At 43.7% G+C, this 18,553-nt stretch overlaps 1 protein-coding gene and 1 long non-coding RNA gene across 2 annotated transcripts in view; one reads left to right on the forward strand and one right to left on the reverse strand.

The window, feature by feature from the left end:
* Nucleotides 1-6,189, forward strand: part of LOC123791522 (uncharacterized) — a 35,500-nt gene extending 29,311 nt beyond the window's left edge. Inside the window, exon 3 of the long non-coding RNA XR_006779426.2 lies at nucleotides 6,060-6,189. This is a non-coding gene — a long non-coding RNA (uncharacterized LOC123791522). The remainder of the gene's footprint in view (nucleotides 1-6,059) is intronic.
* The window catches only part of CKMT2 (creatine kinase, mitochondrial 2), a 32,960-nt gene continuing 15,402 nt past the window's right edge, over nucleotides 996-18,553 (reverse strand). The window contains exons 2-10 of the mRNA XM_045796364.2: nucleotides 14,301-14,472; nucleotides 12,757-12,955; nucleotides 11,408-11,503; nucleotides 10,698-10,919; nucleotides 9,214-9,299; nucleotides 8,178-8,301; nucleotides 7,402-7,536; nucleotides 6,104-6,229; nucleotides 996-1,253 (exon numbers count right to left, since the gene is read on the reverse strand). Coding sequence (XP_045652320.1) covers nucleotides 1,134-1,253; nucleotides 6,104-6,229; nucleotides 7,402-7,536; nucleotides 8,178-8,301; nucleotides 9,214-9,299; nucleotides 10,698-10,919; nucleotides 11,408-11,503; nucleotides 12,757-12,955; nucleotides 14,301-14,452 — 1,260 coding nt within the window. The 5' untranslated portion in view covers nucleotides 14,453-14,472 and the 3' untranslated portion in view covers nucleotides 996-1,133. The remainder of the gene's footprint in view (nucleotides 1,254-6,103; nucleotides 6,230-7,401; nucleotides 7,537-8,177; nucleotides 8,302-9,213; nucleotides 9,300-10,697; nucleotides 10,920-11,407; nucleotides 11,504-12,756; nucleotides 12,956-14,300; nucleotides 14,473-18,553) is intronic.

Raw genomic sequence — 18,553 nt, forward strand, 5'->3', positions numbered from 1 at the left:
TTATTTTTTTCCCAGTGTAGCAGGATGGAAGGCAGATGTATACATTAAAGCAGTATTTCATTTTACCCCAGCACTGATGGTGCTCACCTACAGAATGCAAACTTTATCTCCTTCCTGTCATTGAGGCTAACAGCTTTTCATGCTGTGGTACAGTTTCATAACTTGTTAGAGTTCTCCCTAACTCTTCTGTCACGCCCCTTCACGTTCCAGACATCACACGATGGCTGTAAAAGCATTAACAAGATTTGATATGAGGATATTCAGCTTTCAATTTATACTAAACACATATTCAGTATTAGACCTCAAATTGTAGATTTCTCTTGAGAGAGTAAATATATATACAATTTTAGACCATATCTGACTGATAATCTTGACCATATTTAACTCACAATCTTTGCAGCAAACGGTTTAGGAAGCCAAGCCACAATCTAACTTATCAGCCAAGAGATTTGACTTTGTCAGTACTGCCATCCTCCCTAATTTTTTTTCTTTTTTACCCTTCTTCCAACTCAGGATCAAAGAAACCCAAATACTCTTCTCAAACCGTTTTCATTGGATACCCCATTTCGAGTAATTCTGCCTTCAGTTTCTCCATGTCTATAACCCCAATCAGGTTATACCTGGAGCTCCCATTTGTCACCAGAGTGCTTTTGTGTGCTTATGTCTGAGTTTCTGACAAACTTAAGTGATAGTGGCTGACTCCCTTTCTGTATCTATCCCTGAATAAGTAGCCTCTGCTTGTCATTTGTGTAGTTGTATTTATTTCCACACCCTCAATCTCCTCTTGTTCTAGTTGCCAGAAACATGATTGGAAAATGAGGGACTAATACACCAGTGTTGATATTACAGCATCTAGATAATTGGAGGGTTTTTAGATTTGTGTGTAAGTGGTCTTAGAAATATGTTTTATCATCGTCTTATTTTTCCTGCTGCTGCTTGTAATTTGATGTATTTGCCTTCTGAGTAGGATTTTTAAAAATCAGGGAAACTAAGGATATTAAGGAGAGTTTTATTTCAAAGATAGGACATACAATTTTACATTTTTCCAAGTCTATAAAAACTCTCAGAGTAAAAATTTCTTCATGTCTGTCATACCAGCAGACAAATTATTTATAGTTTGGAAAAGAAAAAGTTCACTTTCTGCTAAACTGAGGCAGAGGTGGTGGGACCTTAATATCTTGGCCTCTCTCCAGCTTCTTTTCACAATCCACGAGGTAGTTGACTCCATCGATGACTATCTGAACAAGCTCAACCTTTGATAGTGAAAAAGATGAATGATTAATTTGCACAGAAGACACATGCAAGGCATTAATAAGAACAATACTGGGAGAAGTAAGAAATTGCCATGTTAGTGGATTTTATAACAATTTCTTCTTTCTTAATAAAGTGTTGTGGAGGGGAGGGTTGCTCTCAGCCCCCCCTTTTTTTAGATTGAGTTAGTTTTTTGAGAACTTTTTAAATATATGAAATCCATTAGTGTACATCTCAGACACCCCCCCCCCATCAGTCTCTGCTATAAGTTTATCTAAAAGTAAAATTACAGGGGTGCCTAGGTGGCTCAGTTGGTTGAGTGCCTTTGGCTCAGGTCATGATCTCAGGGTCCTGGAGTCTAGTTCTGCATCGGGCTCCCTGCTTTGTGTGGATTCTGCTTGTCTCTCTCCCCCTCCCCCTCCTTGTGTGCTCTAATAAATCTTAAAAAAAAAAAAAAAAAGTAAAATTACAGTGACACTTTTGTTCTTTACCTGGATCTCTCTTAAGACCTGCCACTAGGCTATCTGAACACTATAGCTTAGATAGTATCTGAACTATCATTTACACAGTGGCTAGCTTTCTGAAAAATTGTTTAGAACCAAATGTTTGGGGGGCAATTAAATCATGCTTTCACTGTACCAGGCAAGTTTGCTACTTAAAGGAAACTCTGAATTATATTAAGATGAACCTTTAAAAATTCATGCTTTAAAAAAAAGAACTTTGATTTACAAGTTGGTTTTTATTAGCGCACATCTGCCTATGAATTTTTTTTCTTGGGATCCTCTTCCTAATAAATCGCACTGCTTCTAAAGAGATGCCAGTTAGGCTAGTAAGCAATTACTTAATCCCAGACTGCATTAAAATGTTTGATAATAACTCAAGAATGAACAGCAAGGATGGAAGGGATCTTGTTACAGCTGAACATACCTTAGGCATGATTGGGTCTAGTCCTCTCCCCACTTTTCATGCATAAGGAAACTGAGGCCCCAAGAGAGGGTTAGGTCAGAAAGCTAGTTATCACTAATCAAAGAAACACATAGTTTTTACTTATCCAGTTTGACCTATTGTGGTGTTCATAATGGTGTGGTGAGATGTTTCTCTCATTCACTGCCAAAGGGACTCTTATCTTGATATAGATCTTCTGGTAAGAACCTTGGTCATAAGTAAGGTCCCCTCTTCTTTAACCCAGGAATTCTCTTCCTAAAAATATATCCTAACTAAATAATCAGAGTTGTGATTAGAATTATATGTAGAGATGGTTACAGAATTAGGTATAGATATGGTCAAGTAAAATATCAACAAATCAGATCTTAAATAGATAATGGAGTATCTTTACTATGCTGTCATTAAAAGTTATGTTTTTGAAGAATACTTAATATTGTAAGAATAAGTTCCTGATAGAATACATTGGAAAATGATTATATTTTGTTTAAAAAAGAGGTATTTGAATAATCGTAAAAATGTAAGGCATGCCTTCTGCTTGGAGAGCCCCAGGGCAGTCCCAGCACCCCCCTCCCCCATGCCAGCCACAGCTGTAACCATCCTGTCACCAGGTACACACAGTCTACACATGGGACAACCATACCTAAGACCATTCTTTCAAGTTTAGGAGAAGTAGATGTTCTGTCCAATTCACAGAAATAAAGACAAAGTCAACAAAATCAGGAGACAGAAAAATATGCTCCAAACAAGAGTAAGATAAAACCTCAGAAAAAGAACCGAACTAAACCCTTTTATTCAACATAGTACTGGATGTCCTAGCCACAGCAATCAGACAAGAGAAAGAAAGAAAAGGCATCCAAAGTGGTAAGGAGGAAGTAAAACTGTCCCTATCGCAGATGACGTGATACACTAAAAACTCCGTCATGAAACTACTAGAATACATGAACTCAGTAAAGGTGCAGGATACAATATTAATATACAGTAATCTGTTGTATTTTTATATAGTAATGAGGAAGCAGAGAGAGATTAAGAAAACAATTCCACTTACAAGTGCACCAAAAAGAAAATAACACCTAGGAATAAATTTAACCAAGGAGGTAAAAGACCTATCCTCTGAGAACTAGAAGTCACTGATGAAAGAAATTTGAAGATGACATAAACAAATGGAAAAATACACCACGCCCATGCACTGGAAGAGTGAATATCATTGGAACGTCCATACTGCTCAAAGCAATCTACAGATTCAGCGCAATCCCTATCAAAACAGCACTAGCATTTTCCGCCAAACCAGAATAAATAATCCCCAAATTCCATGAAACCGAAAAAGACCTCAGACAGCCAGGGCAACCCTGAGACAGAAGAACAAAGCTGGAGGTATCACGATCCCAGATTTCAAGACGTACTGCAAGGCTATAGTAAATCAAAACAGTAAGAGACCTAGAGATCCATGGAACAGGACAGAGAGCTCAGAAATGAACCTGTGATTCTCTGGTCAGTTAATCGACAGCAAAGGGGGCAAGAGTATACAAGGGAGGAAAGACCGTCTTTTCAGTAAATGGTGCTGGGGAAACTGGACCACTTTCTTAAACCACACACAAAAATGAACTCAAGATGGATTAAAGAGCTACATGTGAGGCATGGAACCAGAAAACTTCTCCGAGAAAACTTAGGCGGTAAACCCTTGAACACCAGCCTCAGCAACATACTTATGGATAGCTCTCCTCAGGCAAATAAAACAAAAGCAGTAACATACCATCGGGACTATGCCGAAATAATGAAATAACACATCACCTGATTATAACACGGGCAAAGCTCTTTGAATAGACCTTGTCTTCGACAGGACATACCAGACACAGGAGAAGATGTTCCCCACCACTATCAGCAGGGAAATGCAAACCAAAACCACAAGACAGCACCGTGCACCTGTCAGAATGGCCAATATCACAAGGACACGATATGACAGATGTGGGTGAGGATTCAGAGGAAAAGGAGCCCTCATCTGCTGCTGGTGGCAACGTAAACCGGTGCAGCCACTGTAGAAAATAGTAGGGAGGTTCCTCATAAAATTAAAAATAGAACTACCGTATGATCCAGTAATTTTATTACTCGTATTTACTCAAAGAAAACAAAAAACATAGTTTGAAAAGTTATATCCACCCCTATGTTTTTTGCAGCATTATTTATAATAGCCAAGATGAAGTGTCCATCAACAGATGCACGGATAAAGATGTGACATGTATATATATACAATGGAGTATTAGCCATAAACAAGATTGAGATCTTGCCAGTTGTGACAACACAGATAGACCCAGAGGGCATTTTAAGTGAAATAAGTCTAATAAACAGAAACCGGACCGTAAATACAGAGAACAAACTAGTGGATGCCAGATGCAAAAATGGGTGGAGGGCAATGGGAGGTCCAGGCTTCCAGTTACGGAGTGAGTGGCAGGGATGAAAGGGAATATGGTCAGTGTTACTGTAATAGCACTTTATGGCGACAGATTGGATCTCCATTTGTGGTGGGGACGGCACAGCACATGGATTTGTCAAATCAGCCTCACCCAGAGCAGAGCTTATGACTGACCACATACATTAAAGAGATCATTGTTTTCCTGAATAACAGAGCTGTGAACTCATGAATAAATTTGTTCATGTGAATACAAAACAAAATGTTTTACATAATAAAACATTTAAAAAACGGAAGGCAATGCAGAACAATGTTTACAATGGTTTTCTTAGGATTAATAAGCATTATTCTTAAATACTTTTTGGCATTTTTCTAAGCTTTTATAATGGTCACCTATTAGGGTTTAATAAATTTTTTTTTAAGTGATGACTGCCTTGTTTTCCAGTAATAAAAATCTAGTTAACATTAGAAGCAGACAGGCCTAGGTTCCAGATCTTCTTTATTCACTACGCCGCATATGACTCAGTGAATTTCAGAAGTTGTATTTAGAGCTACTTCTTCCTCAAGTACTTTACCAGAGGTGGAAGCACACAAGCTGACTTGTGTGTTTCCTCCTTCCCTTTTCTCAGTTTATTGGTAGGGATACACCAATAGGCAGTGAAATATTTGAAAGCTAATAAGGAAGAAGAAAGAGCACCAATAATGCAAAGATTTAATAACCAACCACTGAGTTATTAAGATTTGTATAAGAGGAAGAGGCTTTTAAATTAATAATGGGCCTAATACATTCAATGGGACCGTATCCAGATAAATTGGTATGCCTTACTGAGATCAGTACTTAGGAGTCAGCTGCATGTTCCTTAACTGGGCTCTTTATGCTCCATCTCGTGCATCAACTCCAGGCCTACGTATAGTTTATGAATGCTGTTCCTCCTATGTGTTCACAGAATCCTAAAGATTATTTCATGAGCACAATCTTTTATATACCTAGTGCATATGCCAGTATTACATGCCAGCTTTAGCTCCAATAAATAAAATTTTATAAACTATCAAGTATCTAAAAATGCTAAAAATGAAGCATGTGGCTTTCACCGAAGGAAATTCAGAATCAAGAGAAAATTCTATTTTACCACCGTCAGAGAGCACACACATTCTCTGACATCACGGTCATAAAATATTCCTGTCCTTTGGCATAAGAGAGCTCCCGTTGCTGAAAGATTGCTGGCCTACCTCTCAGGGGCGAGGTGCTGACACCAGTCCCACCGTGAACTCCTCTACCTGCCTGTAGACCCCCAGCTTACCTTGTGCTTGCCGCTCTGCGGTCATTTCCCATGGAGGATTAGCACTACAGAGTGAAACACCAGCCGGACTCAGGACTCCGTGGGGAAAGAGGAGGTCTCGACTTTCGGGAATAGGGCAAGACTGTTTAGGCTACTTCTCTATTCCCTTTTTCTCTTAGGCTAATATCATGAGCTCATGTTTGGGAAGTGCGAGAGATGTTACCTCTGACCGACCGATCCGATCTATGTTGGAAATATCGTACACGTCCGCCACCGCTGCCGTGTCCACACCGCCTGTGCCGCGCTTCTGCAGCCTCAGGTTCTCCAGGATCTTAGAGAAGCGTGGGTCCTGGGACAAGGGACAGTACGGAGTGTCGTAAGAAGCAAAACTGATTCACCATCATTGGCACATGGACTTAGTAAGATGCATTATGAGCGAGAGTAACCGTTCTCATATTTATGAAGCATGTACTTACTGCATACCAGGGCACTATGCTAGAACTTTTAAACCTTACAACAACCCCATGAAGTGGGTGCTGCTTTCATTCTTATTTCACAGATGAGGAAATGGGGGCTCAGAGGAATTAACTGGTGAGGGTCACACAGCTAGAAGGTAGCAGAGCTGTTATTTTCATTTTTGGCATTTGGATGCCAGCTTTGGTGAGCTGATTATGCATCTGTACAATAGTTTCACTGATATAATTAAAATCATGAAGTTAAATTACATCAAATAATTTTCTTAACATTGGAATGATTTTCATTCTGTTTTTGGTAGGAAGCACATTTTCTAAAATGGTTTTCACATATTTGATTTGCTTGTGCTGTGGCAGAAAGTACTGGATGCCTACCAGAATTCGTTTTCCTCCTCATCCACAGATGGAGCTGAGAACGTGGCCGCTGGCTAAGTTCTTGCAAATGGAACGAACATAAAGTGATGTGTGCGCTTCCAGGCCTAGACTTTAAATCTTTACATGGTCACACCTGCATCCTCTCTCCCCTTCCCAGCAGCTGCAACATGGGACCTGGCCATGACTATGGAGAGGGGACAATGCCCTAAGACAGGGGTCCTCCTGGTGCGGTTCCCTGACCAGCAGCACCAAGTCACCTGGGAATTTGTTAAAAATGCAGATCCTGCAGGTGGGCCAAGCAATCTGTTTTGACAAGCCCCCAGGTAGTTTTGATGCAGGCTCAAGTGGAAGAACTCTACATTGAGAGAGACAGAGACGGAAGGAGCTCCATGGAGCAGGACAGAGCAGCCCACCTGCCCATCTTGACTTGTAGTGAGAAGTAGAATTTAAACTTCTTGTTCTTGAAGCCACACCTCTTTCTTACAGCCCTTAACCTCTTATCCTAACTGATACAAATGTCTTTTGAGGCATAACCCTTTCTCATTCTTTCCTATTACAGGTGCAGAAAGTAAGGAAGGGTTATGGAATGGTGACGATTTCTCCCTCCACAAAGAAGTCACATCTGAGCTTTTCCTGGTGGAACCCAACAGGGCTGTTGGCTACGTAACATTACCTTGCTGAGCTTCGGGATCCTAACGTGGACACCAGCCCGTAATCCTGTGCCAAGGTTCGAAGGGCAGGTCAGAATATATCCTAGTCGCTCATTCCACATGAACTCCCAGCCTCGCGCTTGGATTAAGCGTTCCACCTACAACAGTGAACAAATGGGGGTCTTAACTATCCATTCACTCAGTGCATCCGCAACACTAGGGAGAGATGTGGACTGTATGTCTGCCGTGAATGAAATTTAGGCCGATTTGTATTATTTCCTTAATGGAAAAGGATACTACTATCTAAATATTAAAACGGTCCAATTAAACTAGATGAAACATGTAAAGCACTGAATGCAGTACCTAGCACATACTAAATAAACATGCAATGACTGAGTCGCTGTTGTTATTTTTTATGTGAGAATAATAGGAGACTATAGGAATTCTCAGCAGGTAAGGCTGTGGCCAAGTTACTTATGAACATAGTTATATCCTATACTATCTCTATGCTTAGACTTGCCAAGAGTATTTGAATATAATTAATGATCCACAGACTTTCCTAAACCATTCTGGACTGGGGAGGGAAGCATAGGAACTTACTAATAATGATAATAAAAAAAATTCCTTTGAAAAGTCACCTATTTTTTGAAGCACTGCTCTGGTAGTCCCACCCTCAAAGAGTGCCATGGTCCCTAGAAAAAATTAGCCCCATCTTGGAAGTCACTATAGTGTCTTTTGTCAAGAATGAAGAAGCGATTTCATTTTAATGAATATTCATAAATCTCTGGTAACATCTTACTTCTTTTAGTCCACGACAGAATCGCTCAAATACTCTCTTCATATTGCCTCCTTTTTCCATAGAGATTACCCTGGTGTGGTCTTCCTCATTAATCCAGATGAGAAACGTCTTGTCATGATTATGCCTGATGGAAGGACAAATATGGTGTTGCGTGTTAAATACGTTTGTTTCAACACATGGAAATTCCCTTTACCTCTGAGCTTGATTGCTTCATCTCACCTTCCTCATCTCCTAGCAAGCCCTAATTTTTTCAACATCGTGCCTGAACAAGTACTACACAATAACGTCACCTTGACAGAATGAAGAAGAAGATCAACTCCAACCCTTAAAGATGTCATGTTTTTGCCCAACAAGAATATCATCTTCCCCATTCCTTGGACAAGGAGGACAAAAATACAACTATGGATAACATTTGGCGTTGACACTAACAAGAGTATTCTCCTACAAAGCTCAACCAAAGTCTTGTGGCGCTTCAAGAAAGTTTTTTACCTGCAGCCCCAGACGTTTGGGGTGCGGAAGATGTCACATATGTTTGCTGCATAGACCCTGCCTATCCACACACACGGAGCAACTGCTCACGAACACACGTAGCGCAGCTCCTTTGCAGAGTGTCAAAATAACCTACCAAAGTACAGGAATCAAAGTGGACTGAGGACTTTGGCCAAGATAAAATATGTGTATATTCGATATCCATTCTTCCTTGTAGGGTTTTGCTTAAGTCCTCAGTATTTTTCATTTTCTGCTCTTTTGTTTTAATGTCATGAAACAGATTCTCTGTGAGGTCAAATAATTTTTCTTAAAAATAATTTTTTTCTCATGCATAATTCATGCAAACCAGCGAACATTCTCACACATCTTAGAAACATCACCATACTTTAGAATGACACACACACACGATTTCTACAGTCTCTCTCTCCTCTATCTAACTCAAGCGGGCATGCTGTCAGCTGCAGGTCACAGCATCGTCGGGTTAGAAGCAGGTGATCGCAGGAGCTCCTGTGTACACACTGCAAAGGTGAGCATGCTGTGTCCATACCAGATTCCCCGGGCATCTGGCCAGTCACGGGCCATCCCAGCACACGTTAGTAAAGGGGATACTGGTTTATCAAATAGAAAGTGGTCCTGCAGGCCGAAAGGGACAAAGCAGAAAGGAGAAAAGGAGGAGATCAGATACACCTAACGCGCCAGGTCTGTCAGGCAGTGGTTCTCAGCCTTGGCTGCCCACCGGAATAACCTGGGAGCTTTTTAAAAAATACAGATGCCCAGTTCCTGTCCCCCTGAGATTCTGTCCTAATTGTTATGGGGTGTGGCCTGGACAGTGGGATTTTTTTTAATAGCTCTTCAGGTGATTCTAGTGTACAGCTAAGGCTGAAACACACAGGCTTAGCCCAGATGGAAATACATAATCACTATGGATTACATTTAGCCCCTGGCACCAACACTGCATAGTGACAGAGCAGGCAGTGAGGGACACGATCCTGGAAAGTCTGCTATACACAGCCACTGTTCTCCACATAGCCGGCATTATTAGTTATTATTCCTTTCACTAAAAAGTACTGGAGATGTAAAATAATGGTTTATAAATAAAAATATCTACCATTAATTCAGTGCTATGTACCAAGCTCTATGTTATGTGCTTTTATTTTCTCGAATCCTCACAACACCATGAGGCAGTTATAATCATTTTATAAGCGAGGAAAACAGATTCAGAGTGAGAAAAGAACCTACCCAGTATCACACAGCCAGGAAGTGACAGAGCCTAGAAGATATGGAGAGGGAAGTCCTTCTACAACTGAGTGGAAGGGGTGGGAGACATTAGCCAGAACAGACTTTGGGCCTTATGCCGAAACCACAAGGGGCTGCTTGAGGAAGGGGGGGGGGGGGCTTTTTCTCTAACAGAGCAGGCAGAGGGTTGGCCCGATGGCTGCAGAGACCAGGAGACTGAGGCCCATAGAGACCACAAAGCTAGCTCGTCTAGTTTGGCAGTGGGGCATATTTTGTGGCATTGTGTCTTCTGAAATGACAGATAATTTGTTTCTGATTTTCTTTGGTGTTAAAGTAAAAGTTACTTTGGAAATTGCTATCCCTTTTTAGCTGTGCTACACGGAAAAGAAGTAAAAGAACTTGAGTTTTGTCTCCCCTAGTGTTAGAGGAAAGCTGTAGAAGACTCATGGAGGCAGCAGAAATCCCTGCGCTGGCTCCAGCGGGAGTCCGGGCAGGCCTTCCACCTCGGTAACTTCCTTTCCAGATTTCCCTGGCTTCCAGGACTTTTGCTGGGTGTGGCCATGGAGATCATCCTCCACAAGCAAAGGGACCTTCCATTTAACCTCCCCCATGGATTCCCCAGCCCCCCAGCTTCCTCTGCAGATTTTAACAACAGAACTGTTAAGGCCTCATTTTCCTTCCTTACACTGAACAGGATGAAGTCCCAGCAAGCTCCCCAGGAGACCTCACGGTGCCCATTAGGGCTCTGGGCACAGCCCCACCCCAGGCAAGGCCAGATGATTCAAGGCCACTCACATCTATGAGCCGTTGCTGGTCCTGCTCAGTCATCTCAGACAGCCTGTAGTAGCGGCCTGCCAGGTCCCCTTTGAGGCCCTCCAGGGCCATGATGGCCACGTTCTCCACCTCCCTTCGCTCAGCCCGGCTGCAGGCAGGCGGCAGGCTCAGCCCGCGGATGCTGCGGCCTGTGCGCACCCGAGAGGACAGCACATAGCGCTCATCGAACTGCCCCTGGGTGATCTGCCGAAGCGGAGAGAGCATGGGGTTACCAGCCAGCTGCGGACTGCAGTCTTGCCATAACCACCGTGTTCCAACCCACTGGCCTGCAGTACCCCCTGCAGGAGGCCCTCAGACCCTTTGCACAACATACTGGACACATTTGGGATTAAGGGGGCAGGGGTCCTGTGGATAAGGGGCCGAGCTACTGTATGGAGTGCCATCCGGAATCCTTTACCCCAGTAGGTGTGGGAGAAAAAAAGGAACTGCCTTAGGAAAGGCTTACAGTTCTCACTGGCCACCACCACCTACTGGTCCTTATTAAAGAAAACAAAGACTTCGAGATCTTTCTGACCTTCTCCTTGCCCCTCCAGGGACTATGCTGTGCCAGGGCCATCACAGAGCTTGCAGAGGGCATCTGACCTAGGGTGAGTCGCCCTCCTCTCTGGTGCTCCTCCCTTTAGGCTCTGGAGAGCCAGCTTCATGGGAAAGCAGAGGGGGCTGCAACCTACCTTGGATGCGTCCAGATCCGTGGGGTGCTTCATCACCCTGGGGTCATAGCCATTGTGCCTTAGTTTGATGACAGGATCAAAAAGGTCGGCAAACACCTGTAGAAGGGAAGATGGACCTGTTTCCTCCTTAACTGGTTCATCTGTTAAAAGGTCATTCCTTTCCTTTGCCCCCTCTTACCTTAAGGGCCAAAGCTGACGCCCTCCTCTAATTCTCAGTGCTACCGAGCAGGAAATGGGGGTGAGTAGATTGATGGTTAACAAATAACAACAGGCCACCTCCCTAGTGACTGTGCCCAGCTTACTGCCATGAGACTGAGCAAGAAAATCTTGTGTTTCAGGATTTGACGGTTTTCCCCAAGAGTTCTTTAGAAGCTACCAGAGCAGAAGCTGCTACAGATGGTTTTGTGGTCAGAAGAGACGATCAGGTTCTAGAGTTTAAACATCATAAATTCATGGAAAACCAGATGCACTACAAGAAAAGTACACAGCAGCATCAGGGCAAAGCCAGGACCTCTCACCATGTGAGGTCGTTCCCCAGCCCAAACTATCTTGCGCAAAATCTATTTTTTTAAAACAAAAACTTCAGGCATGTCCTTTAGGCAAAATAATGTTAAGAGAAGTCACAACAGAGTAGCTGCTGCCTTTGGTTGCTGTGGGAAGTGGGTGGGCCAGGGGTGGGGGAGTACACTGGGTCCAGGGAGCCCGGAGCAGCGCACTGCTGTATGAGTGAACTACCAGCCCTGTTCATTCAGGAGGAGCCTCCCTCCTCTTGACGGCTCTTCTCCCAGGGAACTGCCTTCAGCTCGCTGCAGTTTGCCGTGGCGTAGCGGTTGCTCTGTGAGGAAGGCTGCACGGTGACTGAGCTGCCCTAGCAGCAGACCACCCTGTGCTGCTGCCCCAGGGGTGAAGACATGGGGATCACGGGATTCCTCTGAGAGACTTGGTGAACTCAGTCATCTAGGCTACAGTGGCTGTGTAATCAGTAATTCCCAAGCTAAAGACACAGACCATCCTCCTTCCTCGGTAAAGTCTAGCCACAAACACACCATCTCCTAATGTCTTATTGGTGAATACCTATCGCCAATAAATAAGATTTTATTTTTTTCTGTCCCAATTCATCCCCCTGACAGTCTCAGGGAGCTCTGTTATGTAACCCATTCCACCATGAGGTGGAATGCAGCAGCAAAGGACACTTTGTCCCTGGGAAGCTGTAGACCTCCTTGTTCCAGAAAGCATTCCAGATGTTCTGCTAAAGCTGGCTTCCCCTTGTGAATGCAGGCCCCATAGAGAAGAAAAGGACTCTGGCACCCAGAGCATCCCCCCGCCCGGAATCAGCAGCCACGTTTTACCTCATAGGACTCCTCATCACCAGCCACCATGCCCACAGTCTTTATGAAGGGGTGGCCAGGGTTGTCCACTCCAGTCTGGATACACTGGTCCAGGGTATAGCCATTGGGCGTCGCCTTGTTGCGCAGCTTGGCATAGATGGCCGGGGTGAGGCACTCGGCCATGCAGTTGTTGTGCTTTCGCAGATCAGGGTAGTCTGCACTGCACGTGGGGGAAAGAGGCTTTCAGTGAGCAGTGCCTGAGGGAAGCAGCCTACGAAAGGGCTTTGTTTCTGGCCATCCTGCCACCAGGCTCTCTTTAGCCAGTGGGCCGGGGGACCTGTGGCTAGGAGTCATGACTTAAGTAAGCCAGATTTAAAAAAGAAAAAAACAAGACAAACAACCAGTCCCCCGAACAGCCCAAGGACCTGGCCTTGCGTAAGGATTCCATGATGCTGGCTGCAGGAGCCCACAGAACATGGCTTATTGGAAAGAGGAGACAGGGTGAAAATTACAAAATGAATGGAAATCCCATGCAGACTTTTTTTTAAACCCAGAAGTGCTGGTAAAATGCAACCACCACATTTTGGTCCCTTAGGTCTGTGGTGGAGAGACTAGAAACCTGCAGGTAGAGCTACATAGTAATTCAGTTATTTATCTGTCCTCTGTCAATGGTGCAAGTTCCAGGAGAGCAGACTCTGTCTGCTTTGCTGACAATAGTGGCTGGCTATTGAAATGGGTGTCAGTAAGTATCCGTGGAACAGCACACAGAGGGAAACAAAGTGAGCTGCTGACACTGGGATGTGTACTGGCTGAAGAACAGGGGATTCGGGACGACCACAGGCTCAAACACAGGTAATCTCACTTCAGGAATTCCTGAGTACATGGGAGGTGTTGGTATTTCCCTCAGAGATCTTGATTCCCACAAGAGCCAATGAATATCTCTGAGAAAAACCTCAAGTCTTCCTCGTCTGTCTCCTCCACACCTGCCTCTACGGAATCTCATAAAGTCAGCACTGCGTGCCCGCTCTAGGCAGCGTGTGCGAGGAGCCAAGGGCTGAGAAATCGGGTCCGTTCATGCCACTTCCCCACTTTCCATCTGCAATGGCCTTTAAAGCTGATTCTTAAAATCAGTCCTACAACATCGTCTTGCAGAAAGTGGGCCAGCCCTGAGTGAAGCATGGGTCTGGCATCAGGGTCCTTGGGTTTGCGTTTGGCTGCACAAGGCCTGTGAACTTGGGCACTGCTTCGTTTTTCAAAGTCTCCGTTTTGTCACAAAGGGATGCTAAGGTGAATCAACTAGATACTCCACGTATGGCACCTAACACACATCAGAGTGCTCGACCGTGGTTCATTAGTAGTACCACTACTACTCAACCAGACCCCCAGCTCTGGGCAGGCACGATGACGCCGCACTGCCTTGGATTCACCACAGGTCCCTGTGCTTCGTGGGTGTCAACGGTGATTGTCAGTTTGACTTAGTCATTCTCAAAAGCAAAAGGGAGGGCCCTAGCTGACAGTTTCCGGCAGGGGAAAGCATTTTTCTGGCTGACACTGGGAGTTCTCACCTTGGCGGGAACAGCCGATGATGCTCCCGGGCCTCGGCGCACACGTTCTGCCGGTTCAGCAGGTACCCAGTGGTTAGGGCACTGGTGCCCACGGTAGCAAGTAACAGAGAAGCATTGCGGCCAGTGAGCAACTTCGAGAAGGCACTGGCCATCCTTCCTCTTGGATGAGTGTCTGAAAGCCGAGAAACTGGATTAGACGAGCTCCTGGGGTGGATGTGAGCTGCAGCACAGCGGCCACGGGGCAAGAGACAGAACTGCAGGAGCCACGGCCTCTCTCTCTGCCTTCCTTCCTCACCCATGCCCCTGCACACTGCTTGGGGAAATCTCAGTAGTTCTGGACACTGTGAATGTCCAACTGCCTGAAGCCCACTGCCATTTTCTCCAGTTAAGAATACAGGAAACATAAACACAGAGGATTTCCACTGCTGGCTCTGTGGCAGACCGGGTGCTCCTTTGGACCCCTCACTGCACAGTGAGGAGAGCCTGAACAGGACAGCTTCCTGGGATTGGAAGAAGCAGAGAAGTCTCTGAGTCCTACCCTCCCACACCACTCACCGCAAATGAGCCAGGGGCAGAGCTCAGGGTAACAAGAGAGGAGGTTGGGTTCTCTTGAGGACAGATGTCCATCTGAACACTAAGGTCAGGATACCAGCAGTGAGGTGGGGAGCTCCGTCTGTGACTCCCCTAGTGAGCTAGGCCTCCTGAGAGGTAAAGTGGTCCAAGGTCAGCGGACCCCCAACCCCTGGCTCCCAGCAGAAGCAGAATCAAATCCTCTCTAAGGACAGTATACGCAGTTTAGTCTCTGGTTTCCTACAGCTGGAGATCAAGCAACAAGCTCTCAAAGATCAGCAAGCACACAGGAGGAATGCAGAGTCAAAGCGTCGAACTAGCTTTTAAAAATGAGAATGAAAATAAAGAGTAGGTCATTAACAAAGCAACCACTAAAATATATACTTTAGGAAGAAACAGACATTAGAAGGACAGCCTGAGATGCAGATAAAATATGGAAAAGTACTTGTTTAGATGTATACAGTATCAACAAAGAATGAAGATCAAGATAAGGACCTGCCCAGATAGATCCCCTGCCGTGTCTGCTGAGAGATCCAAGAGATCCAGAGATCCAAGGCCCAGTTAATCCATAGCATCACCCAGCAGGGAGCTTTTTATTTTATTTTATCTATTTATTTTTTAACTTAACCAAGGCCTCTTGTTTAATTGTAGACACACAAGAGAGATCAATAAATGAATGAGCAAATAATTACATAATTCAGCAAGTCACTTAACCCCACCACCCTGTAAGTCCATAATATAACAAGCTTTTATTTTTTTATTTATTTTAAGATTTTATTTATTTATTTGACAGAGAGAGACAGCCAGCAAGAAAGGGAACACAAGCAGGGGGAGCGGGAGAGGAAGAAGCAAGCTCATAGCAGAGGAGCCCGATGTGGGGCTCGATCCTAGAATGCCAGGATCACGCCCGGAGCCGAAGGCAGACGCTTAATGACTGAGCCACCAAGGTGTCCCTATAATAAGCTTTTATATAATAGTGTGTGTTGAAATTTAAGATGCCATTGAAGATAGTATGTACAGCAGACATTGGCCATCTTTGTCTGGTATCCACCTCTCCTTTTTTATTTTTTATGAAATTGAATTTTTTATTGAAGCTAATGCAATTCTACTCTATTTTATGCATTTTTTTTTGGACAAAATACAGCATCCTTTCCTGATTAAAACCCTTCAAAGTGTAGGGATAGAGGGTACATTCCTCAATTTCATAAAAACCATCTATGAAAAGCCTACAGCAAATATCATTCTCAATGGGGAAAAGCTGAAAGCCTTTCCCTTAAGATCAGGAACACGACAAGGTTGCCCACTCTCGCCACTATTATTCAACATAGTACTAGAAGTCCTTGCAACAGCAATCAGACAACAAAAAGGGATAAATGTATCCAAATAAGCAAAGAAGAAGTCAAACTGTCTCTCTTCACAGATGACATGATACTCTATATGGAAAACCCAAAAGACTCCACCCCCAAACTACTAGAAGTTATAGAGCAATTCAGTAATGTGGCGGGATACAAAATCAATGCTTAGAAATCAGTTGCATTTCTATACACGAACAATGAGACTGAAGAAAGAGAAATTAGGGAATCCGTTCCATTTACAATAGCACCAAAAATCATACGTTATCTTGGAATTAACTGGAGACGTAAAGGATCTATATTCTAGAAACTACAAATCACTCTTGAAAGACATTGAAGAAGACACAAAAAGATAGAAAAATATTCCATGCTCATGGATCGGAAGAATTAACATAGTTAAAATGTCCATGCTACCCAGAGCAATCTACACTTTCAATGCTATCCCGATCAAAATACCAATGACACTTTTCAACGAACTGGAACAAACAGCCCTTAAATTTGTGTGGAACCAGAAAAGGCCCCGAATCGCCAAGGAACTGTTGAAAAGGAAAAACAAAGCTGGGGGCGTCACGTTGCCGGATTTCAAACTATACTACAAAGCTGTGATCACAAAGACAGCATGATACTGGCACAAAAACAGACACATAGACCAATGGAACAGAACAGAGAACCCAGAAATGGACCCTCGGCTCTTTGGGCAACTAATCTTTGAAAGCAGGAAAAAACATCCAGTGGAAAAAAGACAATCTCTTCAATAAATGGTGCTGGGAAAATTGGACAGCTACATGCAAAAGAATGAAACTTGACCACTCTCTCACACCATACACAAAGATAAACTCCAAATGGATGAAAGACCTCGATGTGAGACAGGAATCCATCAAAATCCTAGAGGAGAACATAGGCTGCGACCTCTTTGACATTGGCCACAGCAACTTTTTTCATGACACATCTCCAAAGGCAAGAGAAACAAAAGATAAAATGAACTTGTGGGACTTCATCAAGATAAAAAGCTTCTGCACAGCCAAGGAAACAGTCAAAAAAACTAAGAGGCAGCCCACGGAATGGGAGAAGATATTTGCAAATGACACTACAGATAAAAGATTAGTATCCAAGATCTACATAGAACTTCTCAAACTCAATACACGGGAAACAAATAATCAAATCAAAAAATGGGCAGAAGATATGAACAGACACTTTTCCAATGAAGACATACAAATGGCTAACAGACACATGAAAAAAATGTTCAAAATCATTAGCCATCAGGGAAATTCAAATCAAAACCACAATGAGATACCACCTTACGCCAGCTAGAATGGCAAAAATGGACAAGGCAGGAAACAACAAATGTTGGAGATGATGTGGAGAAAGGGGATCCCTCTTACACTGTTGGTGGGAATGCAAGTTGGTACAGCCACTTTGGAAAACAGTGTGGAGATCCCTTAAAAAGTTAAAAATTGAGCTACCCGATGATCCAGCCATTGCACTTCTGGGTATTTACCCCAAAGATACAGACAAAGTGAAGAGAAGAGCCATATGCACCCCAATGTTCATAGCAACATGGTCCACAATAGCTAAATCATGGAAGGAGCCGAGATGCCCTTCAACAGATGACTGGATTAAGAAGATGTGGTCCATATACACGATGGAATATTACTCAGCCATCAGAAAGAACAATTTCTCAACATTTGCAGCAACATGGATGGGACTGGAGGAGATTATGCTAAGTGAAATACGTCAAGCAGAGAAAGACAATTATCATATAGTTTCACTCATTTATAGAACATAAGAAATAGGAAGATTGGTAGGAGAAGGAAGGGAAGAATGAAGGGGGGTAAACAGAAGGGGGAATGAACCACGGGAGACTGTGGACACTGGGAAACAAACTGATGGCTTCAGAGGGGAGGGGGGTGGCATATTGGGATAGGCTGGTGATGGGTATTAAGGAGGGCACGTATTGCATGGTGCACTGGGTGTTATATGCAAGTAATGAATCATGGAAATTTACATCAAAAACTAGGGATGTACTGTATGGTGACTAACATAATAAAAAATTATAAAAAATAATAAAATAAAATGGGTGTGATAATGACAGAGAAAAAAAAAGCAGGGAGCTATTTAATGGGGGTTGTTGAGTGAGGAACAAAAGGTCACTCTAAGTACTCTCTCATTATGTTCATCTCTGTGATGCCCAAATACAGGAAGTGTGGGATTTTCTTCCCTAATATTTAGAAGGTTCCAAGGACTGTTTCAAGATCCTCCAAGCTTAGCACCAGCAAAGAGCCCACCGATGTGTATGGCTGCCTGAAAACCTGGGCCACCCAGTGGAAGATA

The sequence above is a fragment of the Ursus americanus genome, chromosome 5, assembly GCF_024610735.1.
Source record: "Ursus americanus isolate L20-20 chromosome 5, mUrsAme1.1.p, whole genome shotgun sequence".
Lineage (NCBI taxonomy): Eukaryota > Metazoa > Chordata > Mammalia > Carnivora > Ursidae > Ursus > Ursus americanus.